Genomic DNA, 25320 nt, shown 5'->3' on the forward strand with positions numbered 1-25320 from the left:
GCGTGGCCTAAAACACACAAAATTGAAAACCAAGCAAACATATATACAGTAGATGACTTAGTTCAGCGCCGCCTAGGTGATGGTTCCAAATAGCAGTCAGTGTCAACACAGAACTCGCGGGCTTCCCCAAGAAAAGAAAAACAAACAAAAAAAGGTTGATTTACTTTCCACAGACAAAAAGTGTGACGATGTAACAGTTTCATACACTGATCAATTCATTCATCAAATGCCAATCTAATTTACTCTGATTTAAATGTTTCCGAACCAATTTTGAGCAATCGAAAATTTAAACTGAGTCTACGGCGTCATCTACTGGCCGTTTTGTCAACGTAATTTTTCACACCATCCGTTGATTGAAAAACGGTCAGAAATGATATGTAAATAAAAATAGCCATTCAACGACACGAGTTAACATCATTTGTTTTTTGAATACCTAAATATAAAGGAAAAAATAAAATACAAAATAAAGTTGAATGCAAATAATTTACCCATCAAACAATCTCTGCGCTTCTGTGAAACTGGACAAGTCATGGACGAAGATTGAATATAATACAACAATGCTTACGTTTTGGGTAACAATCAATCAAACTCACGTCTGAAAGTGGCGACTTTGGAGGTTTTTTTTCAATTACACATCAAAAGCTGAATTAAATTAAATTCAGTAACTACTTCACAATTACTTACTCATTTATTTTAACAGAGAAGCGGTTCGGATAATGAATGAAATTGTATCTATGTTTACGTTTTGTGTTTTATTTTTGTAAACGTTGATTCTCTATTCTCTTGTCTACGTGATAAAACAATGTCAACGTATATATTCCACGTTCACGTCAAAGACAAAAAAATGTTGCCTTTTTTTCTTTCCCGACCCAGTTCGTTTCAAATTGGAAATTTTACACAAGAGTGAGACCTCTTCAGTTGGAGATGGGTTTGACGGTACTTGTCAAGTGACGTCATGATGTCGGGAGGTGGAGAGGCGTCGGAGAGTTTCGCCTGGTTGTCATTCCCCTAAGGAAAAAAAAAAAAAGAGGGTGTGAGCAAAATCTACCTGGCTACCGTCACCTGGCGCCTACAGTGTACATGTTAGTTGTCGATCTTCAATTGTACGAAGACGCGCAACGCTGGCTTCGCTCAGGAGTAAGACGGAGAAGGCTTTACAGGTACGTGAAGTGCTCTCGGGGAATGTCGTGGGCAAAAGACTGGTTTCGGCCGCAACCAAAACAAGTCCATCAAGCCCGACTTCACTTCAAATAACATTGAGCTTAACGCTTAGGTGTAAAATATACAGTCGAAATCTGCCACGAGTTACAACTGCGAGGGAACACTTACAGGAAGCAACAATCCGGGAGCATTGGAAGTTTCCTTTTTAGCTGAAGTTCAACCAATGCCCTACATTCTTGCGACAGGTTTGAAACATACCAAAACAGAGATCGGAGAATTCATTTGAATGCGACTTCATTTCATAATCTGCGTTTGTGGTGTATTCGTCTACACACATCAGGCACACCTGTCAAGCCCCTTGCACTATTCTTTGCCAGTACAGTCGACTGCTAAACTCAAATACGTTACGTAGTGCATATGGGCTTTAGCAGTAACTGCCAGTCTGGAATTGTTTGGATAAACAGGTCTGACCTAGCAGAGATGAGCCAATGTTTCCCAACTTTTAATGAGCCAAGGCACATATTTAACCTTCGAGAAAATCTTAAGGCACAAAACCACACAAAAAAGTGAATAAACAGGTTATTTTTTTTTTTATTTGTAAGAAATACTGTAACTTGAGAAAGTCATTGGCTTCCTTGAACTTTCGACCTATTTTATTTATTTTTTTTGTGTTTGAAGAATCAAGACCCAGTGGGACCCAATCATGAAGTGGAACAAAATTCATGTGATTCTTTTTAACCTTTTTTTAGGAAAAGAAAAGAAAAGTGGGGCAGCAAAATAATTTAGCCTCCTTGAGGCTGAACAAAAGGTAGACGCACCTTTTGCTGCAATTTCAACTGCAAATCTTTTGGGATATGTCTCTATCAGTTTTGCACTTCCACAGACTGGGAAAAAAAACAGCCTCAGCTCAGGTAGATGAGATGAAGAGCATTTGAGAACAGCAGTTTTCAGATCTTTCCACAGATTCTCAAATAGATTCAGATCTGGACTTTCACTTGGCCATTCTAACGCTTGGATATGTTTAATTTTGAACCATTCCATTTTGGAAGTTGCTTTATGTTTAGGGTAATTATCTTCTTGAAAGGTAAACTTCCATCCCAGTCACAAGTCTTGGCAGACTCCAACAGGTTTTCTTCCAAAATGGCCCGGTAATTGGCTCCATCCATCCATCGTCCCATCATATTTAACCATCTTCCCTGTCCCTTCAAGCGAAAAGTCATGGTGCTCCTGTTATGTTTGACAGAGCAGATGGTGTGTTCATGGTGTTGTGCAATGTGACTTTACAATAAACAAACATACAATAAGATATTGTATTTTGCCCAAAAAGTTCATTTTTGGTTTCATCTGACCAGAGCACTTTCTTCCACGTTTGTTGTGTCTTATGGCAAACTTCTCACAGCACTTTTTTTGGGGCGGGTCGGGGGGCTGGCTTTCTTCTTGCCACTCTCCCATAAAGGCTAAATTTGTGTCCTTTCTTTACCGCTTCTTCCACGTTTGTTGTGTCTTATTTTATTTAACCAAAGAAAATGTAAGTTGGCAGTTGATTTCTGTCTTTCTTGGGATCCACTGATGTTCCAGGATGCCAAAAAGATCCTGACTCGCAGCACCAGGATGAGCGTGACGTCGTGGTTTCTCGTCAGCAGCTCAGGCACGCGCCACCGGTTGCCACGGGAGATGATCTTTGTTGGTCGGGATGACTGCGAGCTCATGCTGCAGGTGTGTGACTTTTGTGTGTTTTCGGAGCGAGGGCTCACCTAGGTGATGCCGCCGCATAGAAGGCCGAAGTTGACACAGCAAACAGCAGCGCGGTGTTACTTTAACCCTGACCGCCTCCCTCCATTAATGTCTTCAAAGATTATTAGAACGGCCCTTCTTGATGTGTGACAGGGCAGCCGCTTGCATTAATGTGTCAAGCAGACCAGGCACAGGCTCCCAGCATGCATTGCGATTGCGACGAGACCAAACTGGCCGTAGCCAACTGTGCACTAAGGTCTGAAACGTTCGACCAATCTGACTGTCCACAAAAAAAAAGTTTCCCCATTAAAAAGTGATGCAGTTGTTTCTTTTATTTTTTTAAGTGCTGCTTTACTCAGCACAAAACCACCCAAACTATTTAACACTTCTTTGAATATTTTCCATAGCTCTCCATATTCTGTGACACCGACAAAATCCTGTTTGGCATGAAAGCAGTATCAAATAACGCTGTGCCTTCCGACTCGCATATTTGGAATGCCCGAAGACAGCTGTAGTTTGGTAACTATCCAAGTCCTGGAGTCAGACTAGCAATTAGAACACATATCTTCCCTCCTTTGTCTTTGGTTTAGACTTCAGTGGCCTAGTTGCTGTTTCCTAGTGCTGCAGTCGACACATTCTCTCTGAAGAAATTTGTCTTCAGAGGCCTTAAAGTGAGGAATGTGTCATTGTTGCTGCACGGTTAACGTAATCAAGCCGGCGAGCTATTTTATTCAGACCACCGCCTCATGCAAGCGAGCCATAACGTTGTAAGCGCAGTTAGAATAACAGACAATGCACGTCAAATTGTCCTTTACTATGCGGATAAAAAGCTCATTGAAGGGTGCGAACGATTTTGCCTGGTCGGGATTTTTGTCATACAGAGGTCCCAGAGCGGAGAAATGAAAGCACATCGGTTCCGATTTCTCGCACGGTTTGCATATTCAGCAACGAATGAAGACACATTGAGACCAAACCACATTTACGTTAGTGATCTGAACGCCAGTGACTAAATCCTCCAATGGATCTTCTACCTGTATGTCAGGCGTGTTCAACCCTATCCCACCTCATCTTAATTGATCATTGCCCATAACGGAAATGTCTTTGTCTGTCTTTTGCAGTCTCGAAGTGTGGACAAACAGCACGCTGTGATCAACTACGACCCAAACGCAGATGAGCACATGGTGAAGGATCTGGGTAGCTTGAACGGGGTGAGTGAGTCTCGGCTGCCTCCGACCAGAGCGATAGAACCAGCCCCGGTTTGGTGCCAGTCCTTAATCACAAAAATGCTTTTGGGACAGCAACTGTAATCAAGTGCGTTTCTTTTCTAAACGTTGCCCCTGATCTCCTCTGTTGATCCTCTCTGCTGCCTCATTATCCACAATGGACTCCGAGTTGAGTGGTCAGTGTGGGTAGCTGATTGTTCTCCAAGAGAGTGTCTTTGGGCCGTGACAAACTAATCAGAGCGCAGCAGTGTGAGGACCCGTAACAGTAATTCAACTTGACTTCGATTATCTTCACTGACAGGACAGAGCAAAGATGCTCTTTCATTCTCCCCCCGATTACTGTTGTCGTGTAATATTTGATCATCAATGAGTAGTTTTTGCAGACGATGACATAATTCCAGTTTCGGTGCGATTACACGACACTTGAATGTGGTTTCGCTTTTATAGTTGACACTGTCCTTGCATAAGAACATAATCTCATCAGAGTTTCAGTCTACCACTGGATTAGCGTTGAATGGGAAAAGAGCCAATTGCAAAGCACCTTCTGCTATCTGTGAGCACATCATATGTGCGTTGATCAAAGAGGTCGACATCTGTGGTTTTTCTTCCAGACGTTCGTGAATGACCTTAGAATTCCGGACCAGACGTACATCACCCTCAAGCTTTCCGATGTCATTCGCTTTGGTTATGATATCCTTTTCGAAAAATGCCTTCAAACTGATGTCAATGATGTCAATGGATGAATTTAGACTCAACGTATCTCATGGCAAACTACACCCCGGCCTAAGCCTTCTGCCTAGGCTGGAATGAGGCACTAGCAGGCTAACTGCTTGCGTCACCGCTATTCGACATTTTCCCTTTGTTGGCCGTTAGCTTCGTCGGCATGTTAATTAATCCCTTGTGGTTTTTCCAGTCAGCCGTTTCAGATTATTGTCAAGTGTGAACTGAAAATCTCCTGTGCCCTTTGACCCCACCCTTTCAACTGAAATCTTGCGGGAGGTGGAATTTAGTTTTGATAACACGTCGGAAAGATCTTGGGAAGACGGTGACATTTCGAAATGTTTGTCACCACAACTGAATACACCGCGCGCAACGTTTGGCGTCACACCCTCTTTTCAAATATGTCTTTTTTTTTTTCTGTCCCAACTGCGTTCTACACTTGTGAAAAAGAACAAATGCCACAAAGTCTGTTTTATTTTTTTTAAAAAAAAAAAAAAATTAATGAACAAATGTTTGATCGGGTGCATGTTGTTGTTCTTTAACCGGCGCTCACATGCTCACGTATACATCCTGGAGAAGAGTCAACATAAGGTGCCAGAGGAGGCTCTTAAGGTCAGTAGGTTCGGCAGAATGTGTTCCTTTGGTATTTCATAAGTGAATCATCAATGCAGCCACGGCTTTGCTTCGAAAATGAACGACCCCGAGTAGATCGTCGTCGTGTTTGTGTACGGGGGGGAGGGACTTGTATCTCGAGCAGAACATTTTCGTAGCAGTTGTATCTTGTGCCTCACATCCTGTTTCCCTTTCTCACGCTGCGCAGCATGAGAAGTACACCAGCCAGTTGCAGCTCGGTCTCAAAGCCCTCGAGGCCCGCGTGAAGGACAAGCAGCAGGCTCACAGCCCGGAGAAGAGCAAAGAGGCTGTTTCCAATGCCAAGCTACCTCAGAAGGGCGAACGTAAAGCGCTTTCGCTTACAGGTATTAATGAGCCCTTACATAATCTCTGTTATCACAGGCGGCTACTTTGGAAACAGCTGTTCAGCTTGCGTGACAGGAACAGTTTTGAGTGCGAATTGATTTTAAAAGCATGTGAGCATGGCTCGAATGGCTGTGTTTTGTGCTTGCTCTTGCACAATCAGTCCAAATGCATGAAACGTTTTGTGAGCCGAGGTTTCCAAGTCTGTTGTCGGTCAAGAAATAGACTTCTGAAGTGTCTGCACGAGTCGACTTTAATTCGAAGTGAAGTCGCAGGAGGGGTGAAAAGGTGAAGGACAAAGTTCTTATCTGAGGCAGCCATGCCTGTCAGCTGACAAAGGAGGCCTTTTGGATGCACGCCCATGAAGGTTCTTAAAACGGTGTTTAAGGTCTCGCTGCCAACTCTTCACATGTATACGTATAGCTGATGTGTGGACTTAGGTCTCCCCGGAGGCTTTTTGGATGCACGCCCATAAAGGTTCTTAAAACGGTGTTTAGGTCTCACTGCCAGCTCTTCACATATATACGTATAGCTGATGTGTGGACTTAGGTCTCCCCTTGGAGTTGTTCTCAGGGCATCTAAGCTTCTGTGAGCTGCAGGAATTCTCAGCCAATCCTATTTTCCAACAACAGGCAAATAGTTCAAGAATTGTTAGGAAAGAAAGTGTGTTTGTCTGGACAAAAGCTCTTCCAGCTGTTCACATTGTTTGCTGCTCCATCGTAACCTCGATGCGAGCTGAGCGACGAATATGACTTGCGCTTAAAATAGGATTTTTAGGAACATCCTCGGCGAACACAAAATCATTCTCACTTACAAGCGACTGCTCGATGACTCAAAATCTCCCCACTTTGAGGAAATACGAGCTGCGGCACTTCGTCCTTTGATATTTTTTGTTTGGTTTTTTTGTGTTAGTCACGTGAACAAATCTGGCATGACTTTGTCTCAACTTCAAAGAGAGCTCCGAATATCTTTTCTGTGCTCTCTTGCGTGTTTTCCCATCCAGCTGCTCAGGATGTGGAGTTTGTCCAGTCCTGCCGCTGTCTGGAAGGGCGGGACCGTGCACATTTACAGGGTGTGGCTCATTAAAGCAGCAATTAGTTTGCCGCAATACTTGGCACGGTACTTGACTGTATATTGGAAACTATGACTTTGGAAAAGTAAAAGTGGAAAACTTTCCAATCCAGTTGAGACCGGAAGAGTGTTCTTACCTACAATAGAGCAAATCTACGTTTTTGAGTTTTGACACAAAAACGTAATTTGGTTATCCTAGCACGTACTGTCTTTTAGATGCAAGATTCCTTCATTTAGAAACAAAACAGTTATTCATTATACTGTATTCTTCTCCTCCCTTGAAGATTAGGATTAGCCTCATCCCCTCTTGTATCAGAAGGATTATCTTTATACAGCATGAATCATAGCATTTGGGTCACATGGATGACCCCATTTTTTTTTTTTTTGCCATCACCTTGCCACACATTTGTTGTAACATGATTCAAAACACATCCAAAAAAAAATTCAAATTTTTCCCTTTGTGAGCAAAGCTAATACGTTGCGTTTGTCTTTTAGCTTCTACAGATAAACCGATCTCCAAGCCAACTCCTCTTTATGGCCAACCATCCTGGTGGGGAGAAGATGAGGATCCAGCCACTAAAATCCACAACCGAAGCGGAAAAGCCACCGACCTTCAGACTTCAGGTCCGAGAATGCCTTTTGCAAATGTGTCTGACTGGGTTTATAGTTTTCATTTGTTTGATTATACAGATTACCTACACATCTGAGATCAGAACTGAATTAAAAATGACATGCTTTTCTGTGGCATCACGATCCGATGCCCTTTGTTGGGTCGGTGAAGGATGGAATAACATGCAGCCCAAGGCACATCTACCAGTTGTGGAATCTGAACCAGCCCTTACCACAGAAAGCCAGCGGGCATTGCCTGTTTGCCTCGTGCTGGGTTTTATGACCCTCTAAGCCGCTGGAGGGGGTAGGAAGCTTGATTGTAAGCCTCGTGTTGTGCAGCAGTCGGAGAGATTATATGAGCGATGTTGTGCTGCATTCAGCAGCTGTGAGCTGGACGTATTGATGTTTTTCTGTTTTGGTGATGATGTATATCGACAAGCCAATCGTCAAAATGCCTGCCGGCCAACGTTTGTGCAATGAGCCGACAGTAATTGCCCTGTGTTTGATTGGCCACCAATTACCCAAGTCCCTTTTGCCCAAATTCACAAATTAAACTGGGATAGGCTCCAGGCTTCCTGGGACCCTGAACAAGTGTTATGGAAAATGATTGGATGGCTGCGTGTGGTTCGTCTCATCTGAGAACGACAACAGCGTTAGTCAGCATTTCATGAATTACTTTTAACAGGAATCTGCGTCGATTGTTTGCGTCATTGGTTTGTTAGTTCTATACGTATGGACTACAGCGTGATGATGTTAATCCACAACGAATGATGTTTATTTTGTGTATCATATTCTTGTCCCCAGAATCTGTCCAAGAAGTTTCCAGATATGCGCTCGGCGGTTCTTTGTCTGAGAAACAGGCCAAGTCCATCTTCTCCTACCGCCAGGAGCCCAGCTACTTCGAGATTCCCAGAAAAGAGTTCCAGCAGCGGCTTTCCAAGAAACCAGAGTTGCAACTTCAGGAGGTTCCAACAAAGGACACTCAAGATCCCTCTGACCATGTCCCATCCACCCCCACTCCTCCCGTGGTCCAAAGCCATGCCTCCTTCACTATCGAATTTGACGAATGCACCCCAGGCAAAATGAAGATCAAGGACCATGTCACTAAGTTCTCCTTCCGTCAGCAGCGGAAGCCTCCTGCCGCTGAGGCTGAGAAGCTGGACGTATTGATGTTTTTCTGTTTTGGTGATGATGTATATCGACAAGCCAATCGTCAAAATGCCTGCCGGCCAACGTTTGTGCAATGAGCCGACAGTAATTGCCCTGTGTTTGATTGGCCACCAATTACCCAAGTCCCTTTTGCCCAAATTCACAAATTAAACTGGGATAGGCTCCAGGCTTCCTGGGACCCTGAACAAGTGTTATGGAAAATGATTGGATGGCTGCGTGTGGTTCGTCTCATCTGAGAACGACAACAGCGTTAGTCAGCATTTCATGAATTACTTTTAACAGGAATCTGCGTCGATTGTTTGCGTCATTGGTTTGTTAGTTCTATACGTATGGACTACAGCGTGATGATGTTAATCCACAACGAATGATGTTTATTTTGTGTATCATATTCTTGTCCCCAGAATCTGTCCAAGAAGTTTCCAGATATGCGCTCGGCGGTTCTTTGTCTGAGAAACAGGCCAAGTCCATCTTCTCCTACCGCCAGGAGCCCAGCTACTTCGAGATTCCCAGAAAAGAGTTCCAGCAGCGGCTTTCCAAGAAACCAGAGTTGCAACTTCAGGAGGTTCCAACAAAGGACACTCAAGATCCCTCTGACCATGTCCCATCCACCCCCACTCCTCCCGTGGTCCAAAGCCATGCCTCCTTCACTATCGAATTTGACGAATGCACCCCAGGCAAAATGAAGATCAAGGACCATGTCACTAAGTTCTCCTTCCGTCAGCAGCGGAAGCCTCCTGCCGCTGAGGCTGTGACCACACCCACCGAGGTGATGTCAGCTGAAAGTAAGGTTGCTGACTGGCTGGTTCAAAGCACCGCGGACATGACGAGGAGAAGGTCACAGGGCGAAAACATCTTCAGCGACATCAGTGATCCGTCACTTCTGATGACGACCAAGGGTGAGTACAAATGTCAGTCGGTTGGTTCTTCATTAATCCAGGTAACGGTTCTAGTTTCTCCAAACGTGATCTTTGTTCTTTCATCATCAGCAAACCACTATGAAAATGTCGCTGACATTGGTTCGGAAGATCCCACGATCAATGAGCAGACTTTGCTCCAGTCACAAACTCTAACGGGCTACCCCCAGAGTTCACCTCGGCCACAGAGAGCCTCCCCTCCTCAGCGCTTCACTGACTCAGAGCAGCCATCCTCCTACTCTCCTCCACAGTCTCAATCCGGCACTGGCAAGGCAGATCCTCACCGAGCATTTGTCATCGAATTTTATGACGATCATTCCGATGATAACCCCCGAAGGAAACGTTCCCAGACCACCCCGTCGGAACCTTCGAATCTCAGGAGCCAGCTTGAAAAGGCCAGAAAAAGCACAAGTCCGGCTGGTGAGAAGCAAGTCCAGCCTGCAGCCTGTAGCACTCCCCCATCCCAACGGTACACGATTCCCCTCAAAGGCCCCGCTTCCACTGGTTCTCAGAGACCTGGCTCCCTACGACGGGAAAAAACAGAAGAACGACTTAGCACTGGTTTTTCATCACGGTCATCATCCGCCATTTCCGGAAGGGCTTTTAGCAGTGTGGGCCGACGATCCAAATTGGCAAAGGAATTTAAAGCGGAATGGCTCAAACAGACGAAGCAGACGTCTTCTTCCAGCGAGGAGATAAAAACATTTAGTCCACCGACAAAACCTGAAACTGAAACATCAGAAGTCTCACAGCCTGACCAGACTCTCACCAGCCCTGATGGGGTCGATCCTTCCCTTCTACCCAAGACATCCTCTCCGATCCACCAACCAGTTCCCCTCAAGGTGCCGAAGATGCCTCTCGTGTGTCAGAGCGGAGAGGCCAAGGTGACCCACGGCGGCCCTAGAAATGTAGAAGAGGACACGTTGAGTGACGCGGGAACCTACACCATTGAAGCGGATGACCCGGATAAGGAGCTCGAAGAGGCCCGCAACAAGATTGACAAGGCGAGTTTTCTTGACTGCTGTGGATTTCCTTTGCAAAGTAATACCCATCAAACCGCGTTTGCTCTGCAAATTGAACAGTCTCGTGTCTCTTGGGATGAGGTCTCGTCCAGGAAATGGAGCCATGGATATTGGCCGGGCCCGATGACCCACTTTTAATGCTTTGTTCCAGGTGTTTGGTGTTGTTGAGAATCCAGACGGAACCAATCACAGTGAAGCAGATACATCAGCAACATTTAGGCCTCTTATTATTGAGGGCAGGGAGCTGCATAGGCAGAGTAACAGTGAGAAGGTGAGGCCTGCTCCACAGCAAGGAGCAAGTGGCCTGAAGGTAAACCTTCCTGCTCGGATTTGAATGATTTATTTATTTTTTAAATCGAGCAATAATATTTCATTATTTATCATAACACCAACTCTTAAAATCAGGTCAGTAAATTGGGCCTCAACCTTTTGGCGAATCTGTCTTTTTTGATTCCCTACAATTCTCTCTTCTCACATTCTTTAGGGCATTCACGGTTTGATTTAATCCAACAAGGTGTAAAAACGAATCAGAAACCAATGCACCAGACAATGCACAAGGGTCACCCGCACCATCTGCTGCCTAAAAGAAGAGCTGGATCATGAACATTCTGATAATCTTCTCATTCTCAGTTTGGATTGACTGTTGAAAGGGTACTAATTTAACAGTGTTTATTCCTGGAGTTAGTTGCCTCCTGGTGTGGTATTTACAGTATCAGACAGTTTTTTTTTTCCAGCCATGCCTGTCTGCGACCCCTTCTCAAAGTTTTTTTATTGTACTCCAGATGGCATTTTGTTCGATTTTCCTTGGGCGATAAAATCCCTGATGGTGTTAATATCTAACTGTGGGTACACGAAGCCCTTTGAGACTTTTCTGTCAGTGAAGTCTATTCAAATACATTTTACTTGACTTACCGTAATTTGATTATTATAGGCTTTTCCTGCAGTTATGTAAAGTAACCTTAATAGTTACAGTATTTACACAACGATATGTTTCAACCGCAATAATAAAAACACAAAAAAAAAACACTTCTCTGACGATGTCAATCTAAACTGAGCATTAAAAAAAAAACAAAAAAAACCTAAACATTTTTGATTCTGAATTGAAATCTTGTACCGGATGTCATTAAATTTTGCAATCGTACCTATTGTGACTTTTTCATGTATGTTGTTCTGATTTTGTTCCTCATCTTAAAAGTTTGTTCGCTGATTAGAAAAAGAAAAAAAAAAAATCCGCTGTTCTTTATCCGAGTAAGTGATCGGACACACGCAATGACTCGTTTTACCTTACACAGGTTGAGACGGCAGGTGCATTGATACAGGGGGCTCCAAAATGGATGTCTTGCTGGGCGAGCTTGGTCGACGTGGAGACTGGCCCTTCGTCTGGCCACTTTGATAGGTCGTCCCGGATGGAGCTGTCGGGAGGCGGTAAGCTACCTGATTAAAACAGAAGTCTATTTCAGATGATACTGAGCTAGCCTGATGAATATGAATGATATTTTCTGTTCCCCAATGTGTGTTTAATAGACGTTAACAACTGTTTGACTGTAGCAAGGACCACAATCACGTGCAAACTCGTCCAAAATAACGACTTCGGCTCCGAAGGCCCGAGAGCCCGACGTATCCTGGGGGAGAAGAGTGATGTTCCAGTTCCCAGCATTCAAATCCAACATGATCCCCATTCAACGTTTAATGTGGAGGAAAGCAGCTCGGTGGCCGCCAGCTCTCACGATGGCGTTCAGAGATTGTCAGTGCAGGATGACGTGGAGCCCGATAGTCTGAGTGATGCCAGCAAGTCTGACGATGGTTCCGTCGTAGAACAGCGGAGGAGGCCGCCGTCAAACACAGAAAAGACAACAAATGAAGATGAGGTCAGACAGTCTGACAAATCAAAAACGTTCCACAAAGAGTTAGAGGACGACACCCCCGAAACAGAATACGGAGCCTCACAACTCCCCGACAACACTATTGAAAAAACGGAGAAAAAACGGTCACCCAAAACCTTTTCAACAGCTACTTTGACCAAGCGTAGAGGGAGCCAGGAGTCAGGCAAAGCCAGGCCCACCATGTCTGCTTCGATTCTGGTCCAAGACACACCGAGCTCTGAGTCCAAGGACACCTCGGCGTCCTCCTTTGTCAGACAAGAGAGCTTCACCAAGGAGGAGCCGAGCAGCGCCAGACTGCCCAACATCTCTTCTCTCGGAGACCCTGAGCCCGACTCATTCCAGCGAACCTGCAGCCAGGACACCCGTTCTTACCTCAAGGAGACTGAGGATGTCCTGGCTGTTCTGGAGGCCAAGATCCAAGCGGGCCAGTCCGAAACGACCCCATCTCCCATTCCAGACTCCCTCTCTGGGGAATCTGATTTGGACTCCTCGAGTACGCTCAGCCAGCAGAGCAGTCGACTCAGGTGCAACCCGCTGACTAAAAAACCTCCGCTGAGTGGTCTCCAAAGGGAGACCTCGTCACCTAGTTTATCTAGTCACTACTCAACCCATCGACTAGAAAAGAGCGAGCCCCTCAGGAGACCAACCGGACTAAGGCGTAGTATTGGCAAATCTGGCTCAGTGGACTTGAGTGATGACCTTCAGAGCTCCAACGTTAAGAGTTCAAGGGCGACGCAAAATTTTAGCCGCGTCAGTAGCTTTTCAGCACCGAGACCCACCCGGGCATCTATGCTCCGGCGAGCACGCCTCGGTGAAGCCTCTGACAACGAGACCACAGAGACGGACCGACTCTCCAAGGAGGCGGCTAATGTCCCCACTAAGGAAACCAAAAAACTCTCCAGGTGGGATATGCTGGCCATGCCTCGCCGGCGGACAAGCTCCTTCCACACACCCAGTGACACGGAGAACTCCTCCGCCCCGCAGTGGGCGGGAAAGAGCGCAGCGTTCCCAAGCCGTAATACAGAATCTGGCAGCATCTCAGGTTACAAGGCATCTTCTCTCGGACCAAAACCTGGCGAAAAGCCACTGAAAACCTCCCTCGCAAAAACACCCATCACTCGCGGACGCTCCAGCAGTGCCAAATATGCCAGCAGCACAGCAAGTGAGTAACACTGAATTATAGACTATGTTTGACTATTATATTGAGATTCCTGTGATACCTAAAAAAAAAAACAAATCCTCTGAAAATGAAGACCTAAGCAAAGTAAGACTCCTGAAGTGTTCGCATGATTGAATGCTTTTTAACCCTCAAGTACAGAGGAACTGCTGTTCTGGTAACATATGTCACTATCGTTTGAGAGACCAGAACTTGACAGGCACGGGACTTCAAGGTCTGACCCAGTGATGAATTGGTTTGGTTCTTTTAAGGGTTTCAACTTATGTCTCATTCATGATGTCTCTACTCGGGCGGCCTTTTTTTAACCGAAGCTTTAGGTGGGAATACTTTTACTAACAATAAGGTCTCCTGTACAGTCATCTGCACAGTACCCACCACTCGCACTATTTACGTACTGATGGGCTATTGTGAGCGGTATTATTCTTGTCTGCATTCAGCTGCTGTGCTGTGGAAGTCAAACATTTGCTCATTTCTCTTATTTGCTGCTATTGGACATTCATAAGAAATGAGCACTTCCACAGCACGTTTTTTCCTCATGAGTGTACAAAGGTGGACGCAGACATTTTTCCAGTGGAAGACGGGGCCATAAGATGCCGCGTACTTGAAATGTCACAACTCACAGTTTGGAGAGGTCTGCCGTGGCTACACTGCGTACAGGGTTGAGAAGTCATTGTTTGTCATTTTGAGGAAATTTTGCCATACGTCGACAACCTTGACCAACACACTCATAGTACACGCAGGAACAAATCTAAGTACAAAGCCGAGCTTAATTTACTCGCTAAGGCCTTTTTCTTGCCTTTGTCTTGGGCAGTATGATTCTATTTATGACCCCGACTACAGATGGTGTGATGAACAATTACTTCTCAGCCGTGTTGGTTGTTTGCTAAGGTGTGAATGTAAGATCCTTGATTAATGCTTACGACAACTATTAACTCATTCAGTACCAGCCAATTCTGGACCAAGTCTGAAAAGACGTTAAAAAACGTCTTTGGGAGTGAATGAGTTTAACATTTAATTGCTATGAAAGATGGCCTTTGCCACCTGTCGGCAACCACTTCGCTCCACCCCTGTTCATAGACCCCCATGTGTCAAAATTTTCATGCTGGTGTGCTATGATGGTATCTATTTGTCTCTCTCTCTCTCTCTCTCTCTCTCTCTCTCTCTCTCTCTCTCTCTCTCTCTCTCTCTCTCTCTCTCTCTCTCACTCCTCTTCCTCCCTTCGTTCCTACTAATTCTCCATAATGCAAACCAATTCATGCTGCCAAAGGCTCCCGGAGACGACAGAAAGGTTGTGGCTATACCTCCACGTCAGATGAGGAGTACGACTCCAATCAAAACACTCCTAAACACAAACGCTCCCAACCTTCCTCAGCCTCCCACAGTCCGCACCGCATTGCTCGGTCCCGCCCGATGCTCCCGCTGCGTCCCAACCCCTGCAACAAGGATTCTGAGGAGAACCAGGATGGGGAGAGCTTGAGCAACTGGTCCACCCACAGTGCCGAGATTGCACGGTAGGGAATATCATTTTGTTTCATGGCGAAATTTGCAGCATTCACGTCGTCAAATTCAGTACAGATGAACATTGTCAAGTTTCCGCTCTCTCTTCGATAGCTTGAGTCAAGACCTTGCCAAAGATCTTGCCATCTTGGCCCGAGAGATTCACGACGTTACAGGAGAAGGTGGCCCGCCGAATTTGACGGCGGAGAGAAGCGTACCCGTTTCTGCAGTGACGGCTCACGAAAAGGTAAACAAACTTCCTCAGGCTGGTCGCCTGAGAACCGTGACTGCGGATGGTATGATAAAGAATGACTTCACAGCCATGTCAGTTGCTTGCTGTGGTGTGAAAGTCATTATTTTGATTGATATTGACTGCAAGAACTGACTGTTCTTCATTTAATACAGATTCTTTTCGAGTTTGCATTCAGATCAAGAGCATATATTTTTGTACATGCAGTAAATATAAACAACTTTTAGCAGAGTATCAAGGGGTCTAAAGAAAACGCCATTCATGTGAAAATGGCAGAAATATCACAGGTATCAAGATTTTCCATGAGGTGCCCAGAGAAGTGACAAGGGGTGGCCATAACCACCCCTGGCCACCGTGTAGCTCCGCCCCTGTGAACACCATAACTGGATCAGTCTCACCCACACTAATTTTTCAGCTTGTTCAGCGTATACCAGAGATGGGGTTGAACTATCAGAGAGTCCCGCCAAGTTCTTCTTCAACAGCAGAACCTTACCTTCACTCAAGTGACCCGGATCTGAACTCCACTCTGCAACCTCACAGCAGAGAGGAGGTCTGAGACAACCCAAAGGCCTCACGAAAACGTCATGATGTGAGCCATCTGAAATCGTCATCGAGTATCTTTCTTGTTTGCGCAGGTCACAGTGGAGGATCCCATGCTGAACCCGGTGTTGCAGGTCATCATGGCCATCAGAGAGAACACGGAGCAGCTTTCTGAGAAGATCAAGTAAGAATCCCACGAGACCACAGCCCACGCGCGCAATTTCCAAACGTTGGTTGAAGAACTGAATTGATCAGCATTGTGTTGACCGTCAGAATATGATCTTGGTCAATCACCACACAAACTTAAATACTTTATTGATAAAGATAGTGTCATGGTGGTGCTATATTGCATGCAATTAAAAAAAAAAGTAAAATAATGTGCATGAAGATTCAAATTGTGCATAGGTGCTTTGTAGTTGGCTTATAACAAGTCCAGTGTGTGCCCCAACTCTCACCCAAAGAGTCATTCGGTTCTGGTTTTGTGATTTGTCCCAGGGGTTCTTTCTGAACGAAGATGTTCGTTTTCGATGTAGACAGAGTACGGATTGTCCAATAATCTTGTTGCTTTACCGTGTTCAGGGCGCTCTTTTATGACAGGATGGATCTTTGGGAACAAATAGAGGCTGAAGTTAATACGGACAGTGATGGACTTGTTGTCAAAGCATCCAACAAGGTATGAGTTAACTTTTTTTTAATTTTTTTTTTTAATTATTGTTTTCAAACTAAGGCTGAATTGCGCGCATGTGTGTTTCAGGATATTACATCTATTTTGAAAGAACTAAGGAGAGTCCAAAGACAAGTTGAGAGTAAGTCAGCCGCAGCATATGCAAATCGGAATACCTGCGATGGTAATTCACCAGATGAATTTGCATGTTTCTTTGCAGTCATCAATACAGTCATGGGGCCCAGTTGGCAGCCGTACGACAATATTGAAACGCCACACAGATGTTGAACATAGTAACAGTCGAAGTAGAAGACTTCCTGAAATGGTTTCGGAAGATCTCCGAGAGGGACGCTTGGTTTGACGTCGGGGGGCCCCTCGGCCTGAACGTCACGAACGCAGGTGTCAACTCGGAAGGCGGAGAAGATCTCCGAGAGGGACGCTTGGTTTGACGCCAGGAGCCCCTCGGCTCACGAACGTCACGAACGCAGGTGTCAACTCGGAAGGCGGGAAGCGAGATTGAACGGGGTGGAAAGTGGAAGTGAAACACAGACTACTGAACTTTGAGTACGACATTATTGAAACACCACACAGATGTTGAACATAATAACAGTCGAAGTAGAAGACTTCCTGAAATGGTTTCCTCATCAAATGCCCTCAACACTACTTGATTGTGTGTGTTATTTGCCAGTAATTTGACGATTTCAAGTGACAGATTTTTAAGATGAATCTAAATGAATTGATGGCATTAAAAAAAAACAAAAAAAAACCCTGGGAGGAATCATCTCAGGGAACCTGACTAAAATTTGTTTTTGTGTTCATTGTTGAAAATAAGATTAGTTTTAAGCATGAGCAGCGAGCTCTCGCCGCGGGTTTTTTTTTTCCCACCCCTTAACAAATGTTCTTTCATGTCCATGTATTTTGAGCAGATTGATGCAAGAATGTCAACTATTTATATTTTGTAGGACATTTATGTATTGTCTCCCAGATATCATGGTGTCAGGGAGCTAAGTGGACGATGCAATCATCAGATCAGTTATTCCTTCCAACTGAAAAAAAGGAAGGTCACCAAATATGACACGTGGCTGTCAAACCTCAAATGTGCTGGATTAAATGTGCTGTTGTTTCCGAGCAGCAGCGAGCGGTTAGACAAGATGCCGTTCGGCTTTCTTTGATGACATCAAACCTCCGCGATGTATCACAAGATCCACTTGGTCGATTCTGCGCATGTTGTTATTGTCAAAGTACACTTGTAAGTCCTCGATCATAGTTTGTGATCTTGATCACTACCAATTACCTCTGAATGTTTTTGGGGCTTTTGCACTAAGTGACGCAACATTATCCCTTTGGCCCGGCTTTTCGCCCGTGTGACAGCAGGATGAAAGTCACCGTGGTGGACCAGCAGCTTGATGTTCTTCCTCTTCCCGGTCCATGTTTTGCGCGCGATTGGGAAGTTCTTGCAAGTGCCACAAAGCTGTGTTTAGGATGCTTCTTGCAGCCTGAGTGCAAGCTGTTTACAAGTGAATGTGTGATGTGTTGCTGCTAATCTGCTTTGATGGGATTGGTGTCTTTAATCCCACCAAAGTCTTTTTAAATTTACAAAGCTGAAATGAAAGCAAGTGTGTCAATCGGTTCCATTACGGTTTCTTTGATCAAGAATCAAATCGGCAATTGTGTTGTCTTATTTGTGTTGTTTTGTGTTTGGCCATCGTCTCAAGTGATTTTGAGGGTCTTTTTCTAATAAATTGAATTTGAAAATATGGATAGATTTGTAGTTGTTTTTACTCCAAGCTCGGTCTGAACGTTGAAGTGAAAGGGAGCAAAAAGGGGAAGTGAGCTGTGTACAGTAAAGCTGAAGAGGAGGAAGTGCAGAATTCTTTCAAGTGGGGCACGTTATGCATTAGCTTCATGTGAGTACCATTTTTATTTTATCTAAAAAAGAAAATCGCAGTCAACATTCTGCTTTCTTTCTGGACTTTAGGTCAACTACGTATGGAAGGATGAGAATCTCCACGAACCGTATACTTCATGACAAACAAAACAAAAAGGTATGCTGTCCTCAATTCTTTGACGATATACTGATTTTGTATGATTGAACTTGTTTTAGGAGTCAACCTGTTACGTGGCTTCAATTGGGGTTTTGGCCACAATGATCATCCTGGGGATCCTGCTTGCTGTTGCTGTGCTGGAAGGACCCCAGGCATCCCAAAATCACGTTGTCTCTATGGACCAGTGCAGGTAACAAGCCAAATAAATGTTGCCTTGTCGAGTTGTCACTGAAACAATTTTATTGTACCTACAAGAGGGGTTGAAAAATTCTTTCCAACAGAACACCGGTAATTTGTATGAATGAGCTGGAAGTTTGCAAAACTGTAATTAGATTGTTAATGTTGAATTACAGTTTAGGTAATAGGTAAATCCCTGCCACTCAGCGAAGAAATGTAATGACAACCCTCAAAACTTACAATTAAACAGCATGAGAACAATCATATTATTGAAAATTAAAGAACAAATGTAATCGTAGAAAAGATTTTCCAAGGTCATCGAGGATTACAATGTTTATTTTATTTTTCTCTGGTTGAATTTTCTAGTAGGGCGGTATCGTTATTTGTTACACTGTAATGTATTGTTGACTGATTTCAAAACTAGTAATCTATTAATTTGCTGTGTACAAGTAATAATTTTGTGGTTTCGCTGTCATAACGGCCCTCTGATGGGAGATGGCCCACGCGACTAAAATGAGTTTGACACTACTGCCCGATACAGTCAAAAATCTACATACAGGTATAATTGACGCAAGTGGTGCTGCGGGCATCGATCGCGATTGGCCGTTTTGCATGTCACGATCGATGCCTTTCATTGCCGATCACAAAAAAAAAAAGATCACCCACAGCAGTTATTTTGCAGCCTGAGGCTTATTAGAAACCAGCCCGTATACATTCTCGTGTCCCCGGCCTCTCCCTATCCATAATATACGGCATGTTACAGACAAGTTTCGAAACCCTGATCGGAAACACCGCTAAATGACGCCAATTGAAATGAATGTTGGGACGGGGGGTGATAAATGTGGAAAAAAATAGGAACAAAATATTGATTAAAAAAATCCGACCACTTTGCAATCCAACCATTTTAAAACAGTGTCTGTGCATGCATTGAATGTTTTCAGTATGGTTGTCGTGGAGAGCATTCCTCAACATGTGCAATACAAAGCCAACGGAACATTTGGGATCCCTTTGGAGAAAGTTTGGAAGGAGCTTCTCTCCATAGCAACAGAAGAGCTGGAAGTGGTTTCTTTTTACTGGACATTAACTGGGAACGACACCAACATCACCTCTTCCTCTGATAGACCCGTAGGTATAATTAATCTCTCATGGGGTAAGATCTTTGTACAGCTGTCATACTGACGCTTGACTCTGACGACAACAACAGGGGCGGGAAATCCTCGAGCAACTTCAATCGCTGCCCTCTAGGAACGTTTCAGTCCGAGTGGTGACCAGCCTTCCTTCCATCAACTCAAACTCCACTGACTTAAAGATCCTAGCCGAGAAAGGTGGAGCACGATGGCTTCGAGCACATACCGTACCTAGTTTCTCACCAGCGTCCCCTACGTTCATCCTCTGCAGGAGTTCACGTCCGCGAGGTGAATTTTGGACGCCTGACAGGTGGTGTGATGCACAGCAAGTTTTGGATAGTGGACAGACGGCATGTATTTATCGGTAGCGCCAACATGGACTGGAGGGCTCTGACACAGGTAAACCCGCTTCATGAAACACAGCGGAAGTGTGAGCTGTTTAACCACACGTGTGGCTGCGTAGGTAAAGGAACTGGGAATGGTCATCTACAACTGCTCCAGTCTTGCAAGAGACCTCTATAAGATCTTCCTGTCTTATTGGGTGATGGGAGAGTACAACAGTTCCTTGCCGGTGTCCTGGCCTCCCAGCTTTGACACTGACATCAATAAAGAGCACCCCCTCTTGGTGAAAAAGGATAACATCACCAGCAGACTCTACATTGCAGTCAGTTTCTATCTCAGTCCCCCGTTTTTTTTTTTTTGTTCCACGATAAAGACCTCAATGCAGCTTCATGTAAAAAATATATTGGGGACTTTTGTTCTTTTGCGTCAAGAGTTCTCCGCCGTCATTCTGCCCTGAATCACGGACCCGGGACCTCGAGGCCATTGTTTCCATCATCTCGGAAGCTCAACACTTCATTGACGTAGCTGTCATGGACTATTCCCCCAGCATACGCTTTCATCGCCCAAAAAGGTGACCAACATCAAATATAAATAAATATAAATGTGAGCTATACAGTGGGACCCAATTATTATAGTTTAGCAAAACTAATGAAACAACCAAAAATTGAATGAACATTTTGAAATAAAATAAAAACAAGGGTTCTTTAAAAAAAATATTACATTAAAGTGACAGGTAATATTCATACAACTAATAAAAACTATAGCTACATTTTTTTTGTCTTTGTCATTTAAGTTCATACATGAGCTTTCTGGGTTTATTTTAAATGTATTTTTATTTTTGTATTACTCTTCAGCTATGCGGATGAAAGAAGGTCAAACAGTTGTTTTAGAATTGTAGATTTTTTTTTCCACAATACTAAGCGACCTTTTTGTTTGTACAATCTCCCAGTCCACAAATATTCCATATTAAAAAAAAACAAAAAACAAAAACAAAACTAAGTGAGGATAAGTGGTTCGGAAAATGGATGGATGGATAAAACTAAAACTAAAACTATTAGAAATGAAACTAAAACTAACAAAACTTATGTGGTAAAAAAATAATTAAAACGTCCAAAACTTAACATGCAAAAGTCAAAACAAAATTAAAACGACCCACAATGAAAAATCCAAAGCTATTATAACCCTGCTTCATCTGAATGAAATGTTTCATGATTTTAGTTTTTATGATTTTGATGCTTGAAGCTATTGAAAACTACTGTACATCTCAAGAAATTGGACCATTATATCAACCTATTTTTAATATAGATAGTAGTTAGAATGTGCCATTCTGAATAGTATTTTCTTCTTGCATGTGTTTTTGAGCGAATCCCTTGTCTAATCTGGCTATAGAAAAACTTCTCTTTTTGAATTTAACTGCTGAAATCATATGATTTATAAGATACAGTATAGGCTATCATTTATTGAGATGCACCCATACATCAACCTATTGGCTTATTTCCACACTGCGTTGTTCTTCCAGGTACTGGCCCGTCATTGACAATGCCATCAGGGCAGCGGCATTCGAGAGGCGGGTTAGGATCCGAATGCTGATCAGCTGCTGGCCTTACTCCTTTCCAGGAATGCTCCCCTTCCTTCAGTCACTCGCCTCCTTAGACAGTGTCAAGGATCACATCAGCATTCAAATAGTAAGGAATTAATGCATAGGGATTGTTTTTTTTGTCTATTCATTTTTTTTTGTAATCCAGATTTATTTATGGATTTATTTATTTTTCTAAACCAACCCTGGGTTGAGATAAACAATTTCATTATTTATTTTCTGCTGTTTAGAAGTTCTACATCCTGCCTGTTGGAAACCAGACGAACATTCCCTTTAGTCGAGTCAACCACAACAAATACATGGTGACTGACAAAGCGGCCTACATCGGTGAGTAACTGCCCTTTGCCTTCGAGACTTATTTTGCAGGAGTGCGATCAATTATTAATGGGATCAATGTTATGCAGGCACGTCCAACTGGGATGGTGACTATTTCCTGACCACAGCTGGAGTGGGTCTCGTGATTTCCCAGCATGCACCTCACTCTATATGGAAGATAGAGGCCGTGCAAGCCCAGCTCCAGGCGGTGTTCAACAGGGACTGGTACTCTGAGTTTGCGGTGAACTTCGCTGAACCCGGTCACCGCGCAGACTGTGCACTGTCACCATGAGAATGAGAAAGGATAAAGGCTCTTTATACATAGACAGGTTTAACTGCATCTTAATATCAGCAGTCTACGTAAATTGCTTGAAGATAAATTTGGTGTGTTAGTTTTCTCTTTTCGTTTTACGTTTTTCTTGTATGAACGTACAAATAAACTTTTTTTTTGTATTTTCAGTGAAAGTGTCGATGCCTGGAATAAACATTTTCAGAAAATATGGTGACATTGGATGAAAATGGTTGTCATTATATAGAATTGCTTTCAGTGGACTGTGTAGGTGGCTGTGTGTGTGTGTGTGTGTGTGTGTGTGTGTGTGTGTGTGTGTGTGTGTGTGTGTGTGTGTGTGTGTGTGTGTGTGTGTGTGTATTCGGCTAATTATTTGATATCCAAATGTATTGATTTTACTATTTTCTTGCTTTATGTAGAAAATTACACTGAAACAATGTCTCATTCTTTCATTGTGACGACAAAGCAATTATGCTCCGGGCCACGAGTTGGCGCTGTGGTAAACGAATGCGATGTTGGCGGAAGTAGATGCTTGAGGGGAGGAAGAAAGTAGCACTAGTCGTACGTGTGCATCTATCGAGCTGTTAGCTTTCGGCCACTGAGCTAACGCTACGTCTCGTCAGAGTCGCAAATATGGTGCTACTTGAAAACGACTCGGTAAGCAGCACCGATTTTTTTGGTTGTTATGTATGCGTTATTTGCATTCGGTAAACGCGTACACCCGACACAATTAATAGAAGTCTCATTCGGCAAGCGTCAGTGACATGAAGTGAGCAATGACATGAAGTGAAATGCGGTTTATGTTTTTCAATTTTTTTTTCTGTTTTTAATTGAAAAACATCATCTTAAAGTCACGGCGATACCCGAAAAAAAACTACTTTCGGGAAAATGTTGCAGAGAAGTTATGAAAAACGGGAAATGTTTGTGTAATCTGTTTGCTTCGCCGGTACATTATTGACGATACTGCAAGCCAAGATTAGTAAGCAACAATATTCAATATTCAAGTTTTTTAATCAACCAGCAAGTTCAAATTTGGGAAAACTGTACCATTTCGACATTTCCAGACGATAGGAAATTAACTGCTAATTAATTGTAGGTCGGTTCCTGATTGTTCCCGTCTAATGATTTTTACACGTGGAGACAAACTTCTTAGACCTCAGAATTTAGATTTGTGTATGTATGCGTGTTGTGAGCGAATGCCTGAGTAGTTAATCATTAAAAGCTGATTTGTTGTTTCTTGTAGTTCCTCACAGAACTCACACGTTTGTTCCAGAAGTGCAGATCCTCCGGTAGCGTTGTCATCACTTTGAAAAAATGTAAGTAGGCCTGCTGCTTGCAGTCCAATGTCATTGTATGAATTGTACTCAATACGTGTCATGCCAGCGTGACAAGGGGAAAAAGTGGATGACTACTAGAAATGCTTGAAATGTTTTATGGATTAACAGTTAATTTATATTTGGAAGACGATAGTTCCCTGCATTTTTTCCAGTGGGACAACAGGTCACTGAATCTGAACAAATGGGTTGTCTCCATGCAGCCCTGCAAAGCACTTTGTGGTCATTGGCCCTCTGTATTTTGTCCTCCAGATGACGGGAGGACCAAGCCAGTGCCCAGGAAAGGCCACTCGGAGTCCTTTGAGCCTGCAGACAATAAATGTCTTCTCAGAGCTTCGGATGGCAAGAAGAAAATAAGCACAGTGGTGAGCCTTTTGTTGAATTTGAATACCTTATTGGTGTTTAGTCCTCCTGCTTTACTATGTTATCTCCATTTTCGTCTTGCAGGTGAGCACCAAAGAAGTAATCAAGTTTCAGATGGTACGTTTTGGCAATTTGATTTCTTTTATCGTTAATCGTGGCTTTGATGGTGACTGAGAGATGGCGTAATATCATAGCGGCGGGTGTAGCGCTGCACTAAATTTTCATTCCTGAGCAAAATGTGCCTTTTTATATTTATTTTGCATTAAATCTACGTATGTAGACAATTAACGGCCTTAGGTCAATTAAATGCCACCTGCCGCGATTAAAGGAAGTCCTTGATGTTAAACGACGTGATGTACACTGATGGGAGCAACCACTTGCAGGCGTACTCCAACCTGCTGCGGGCGCACATCGACGGATTGAAAAAGAAAGACAAGAAGAGCAAAAGCAAGAAGACCAAAGCTACCCAGTGAGCAGCAAGCTCAAAGGCCCAGGAACTGATCCCGTTCGAATCTGACACGATGGAAGCGGGTCCCACCACAGTCAGTCTCCCCTCACAATGCGTGCTCGTCCACCCAGTGACCACTTTTATTTTGTGTCGTCGACGACTGTTTTCGTGCCATCTGGGAGGATTTCTTGGAATGCACAAATCGAACTTTGGAGAAGAGCAACACCGTTGGATGTCTTTTTTTTATTTTGGTCAAGTGGCTACACTCACTATTTATGTTCAAATTAGGAGCATCAAAGCAGTCACTTTCTATGTTTGGCTTTTTTTTTTTTTTTTGGAGTGGGTGGGGTGGATGTTTTTAAATGTATGAATTTGCCGCAAGGGGTGCATGGCAATGTTTTGCTAAAATCCTAGTAAATGAGTTTCAAGCAGTTATTTTTGCAATGAAATATGTCAAATGGTTAGGGCCTCCTTCAGCTGCCACAATGGCCCTCTTTCTTTGTCAAACAAAATTTTCTGTCAAAAGCTTCACTTTAATTGAAAATATGAATTTGATTTCAGCCTGCGAGTTTTAATTGCACAGAATCATCTACAAGTTTCAGATGTACTGAAAGGCGCGTTTGGACAGAGAATCCCGAGCGAGCGGGGCCGCGTGCTGTGGCAGTCCTGCAGC

General features: G+C 43.8%; 3 protein-coding genes across 4 annotated transcripts; all 3 read left to right on the forward strand.

The window, feature by feature from the left end:
* The first annotated feature begins 916 nt into the window (after positions 1 to 916).
* cep170ba (centrosomal protein 170Ba) lies at positions 917 to 16898 on the forward strand. The gene is made up of 20 exons (XM_019870135.1): positions 917 to 1160; positions 2740 to 2877; positions 4014 to 4103; positions 4730 to 4808; positions 5392 to 5450; positions 5659 to 5815; positions 7380 to 7508; positions 8298 to 8641; positions 9409 to 9559; positions 9650 to 10581; positions 10751 to 10870; positions 11892 to 12024; positions 12124 to 13644; positions 14927 to 15170; positions 15271 to 15403; positions 15822 to 15956; positions 16042 to 16130; positions 16526 to 16619; positions 16701 to 16752; positions 16831 to 16898. The coding sequence occupies exons 2-20, from the start codon at positions 2773 to 2775 to the stop codon at positions 16896 to 16898; spliced, it is 4635 nt and encodes a 1544-aa protein (XP_019725694.1). The 5' UTR covers positions 917 to 1160; positions 2740 to 2772.
* A 1499-nt stretch (positions 16899 to 18397) lies between these two features.
* pld4 (phospholipase D family member 4) lies at positions 18398 to 22773 on the forward strand. 2 transcript variants are annotated; one of them, XM_019870189.1, is made up of 12 exons: positions 18398 to 18517; positions 18589 to 18655; positions 18715 to 18845; positions 19774 to 19957; positions 20037 to 20157; positions 20231 to 20358; positions 20423 to 20623; positions 20733 to 20872; positions 21821 to 21986; positions 22129 to 22225; positions 22303 to 22542; positions 22762 to 22773. In XM_019870189.1, coding segments are annotated over exons 1-11 (1440 nt in total). In that variant the 5' UTR covers positions 18398 to 18515; the 3' UTR covers positions 22506 to 22542; positions 22762 to 22773. The 2 variants fall into 2 exon arrangements, with proteins under 2 accessions (XP_019725748.1, XP_019725747.1); XM_019870188.1 differs by lacking the exon at positions 22762 to 22773 and having other exon boundaries at positions 22303 to 22719.
* Positions 22774 to 23026: 253 nt separating this feature from the next.
* srp14 (signal recognition particle 14) lies at positions 23027 to 24907 on the forward strand. Its single transcript, XM_019870191.1, has 5 exons — positions 23027 to 23159; positions 23746 to 23818; positions 24089 to 24201; positions 24284 to 24316; positions 24583 to 24907. Exons 1-5 carry the CDS (start codon positions 23136 to 23138, stop codon positions 24670 to 24672), a joined length of 333 nt encoding a protein of 110 aa, XP_019725750.1. The 5' UTR covers positions 23027 to 23135; the 3' UTR covers positions 24673 to 24907.
* Positions 24908 to 25320: the final 413 nt, after the last annotated feature.

Source organism: Hippocampus comes, unplaced genomic scaffold, assembly GCF_001891065.2.
Source record: "Hippocampus comes isolate QL1 unplaced genomic scaffold, H_comes_QL1_v1.1 scaffold43, whole genome shotgun sequence".
Taxonomy (NCBI): domain Eukaryota; kingdom Metazoa; phylum Chordata; class Actinopteri; order Syngnathiformes; family Syngnathidae; genus Hippocampus; species Hippocampus comes.

Bases quoted from the DNA above. Each gene is read 5' to 3' on its own strand.
- cep170ba (XM_019870135.1), top strand. From the start codon at position 2,773: ATGAGCGTGACGTCGTGGTTTCTCGTCAGCAGCTCAGGCACGCGCCAC. The intron at 12,025-12,123 runs GTAAGCTACCTG...TGTGTTTAATAG, and splicing joins GATGGAGCTGTCGGGAGGCG to ACGTTAACAACTGTTTGACT. The intron at 16,131-16,525 runs GTAAGAATCCCA...TACCGTGTTCAG, and splicing joins CAGCTTTCTGAGAAGATCAA to GGCGCTCTTTTATGACAGGA.
- pld4 (XM_019870189.1), top strand. The intron at 20,359-20,422 runs GTAAACCCGCTT...GTGGCTGCGTAG, and splicing joins ACTGGAGGGCTCTGACACAG to GTAAAGGAACTGGGAATGGT. The intron at 20,624-20,732 runs GTCAGTTTCTAT...TTTTGCGTCAAG, and splicing joins CCAGCAGACTCTACATTGCA to AGTTCTCCGCCGTCATTCTG.
- srp14 (XM_019870191.1), top strand. From the start codon at position 23,136: ATGGTGCTACTTGAAAACGACTCG. The intron at 24,202-24,283 runs GTGAGCCTTTTG...TTCGTCTTGCAG, and splicing joins AGAAGAAAATAAGCACAGTG to GTGAGCACCAAAGAAGTAAT. The intron at 24,317-24,582 runs GTACGTTTTGGC...AACCACTTGCAG, and splicing joins AAGTAATCAAGTTTCAGATG to GCGTACTCCAACCTGCTGCG.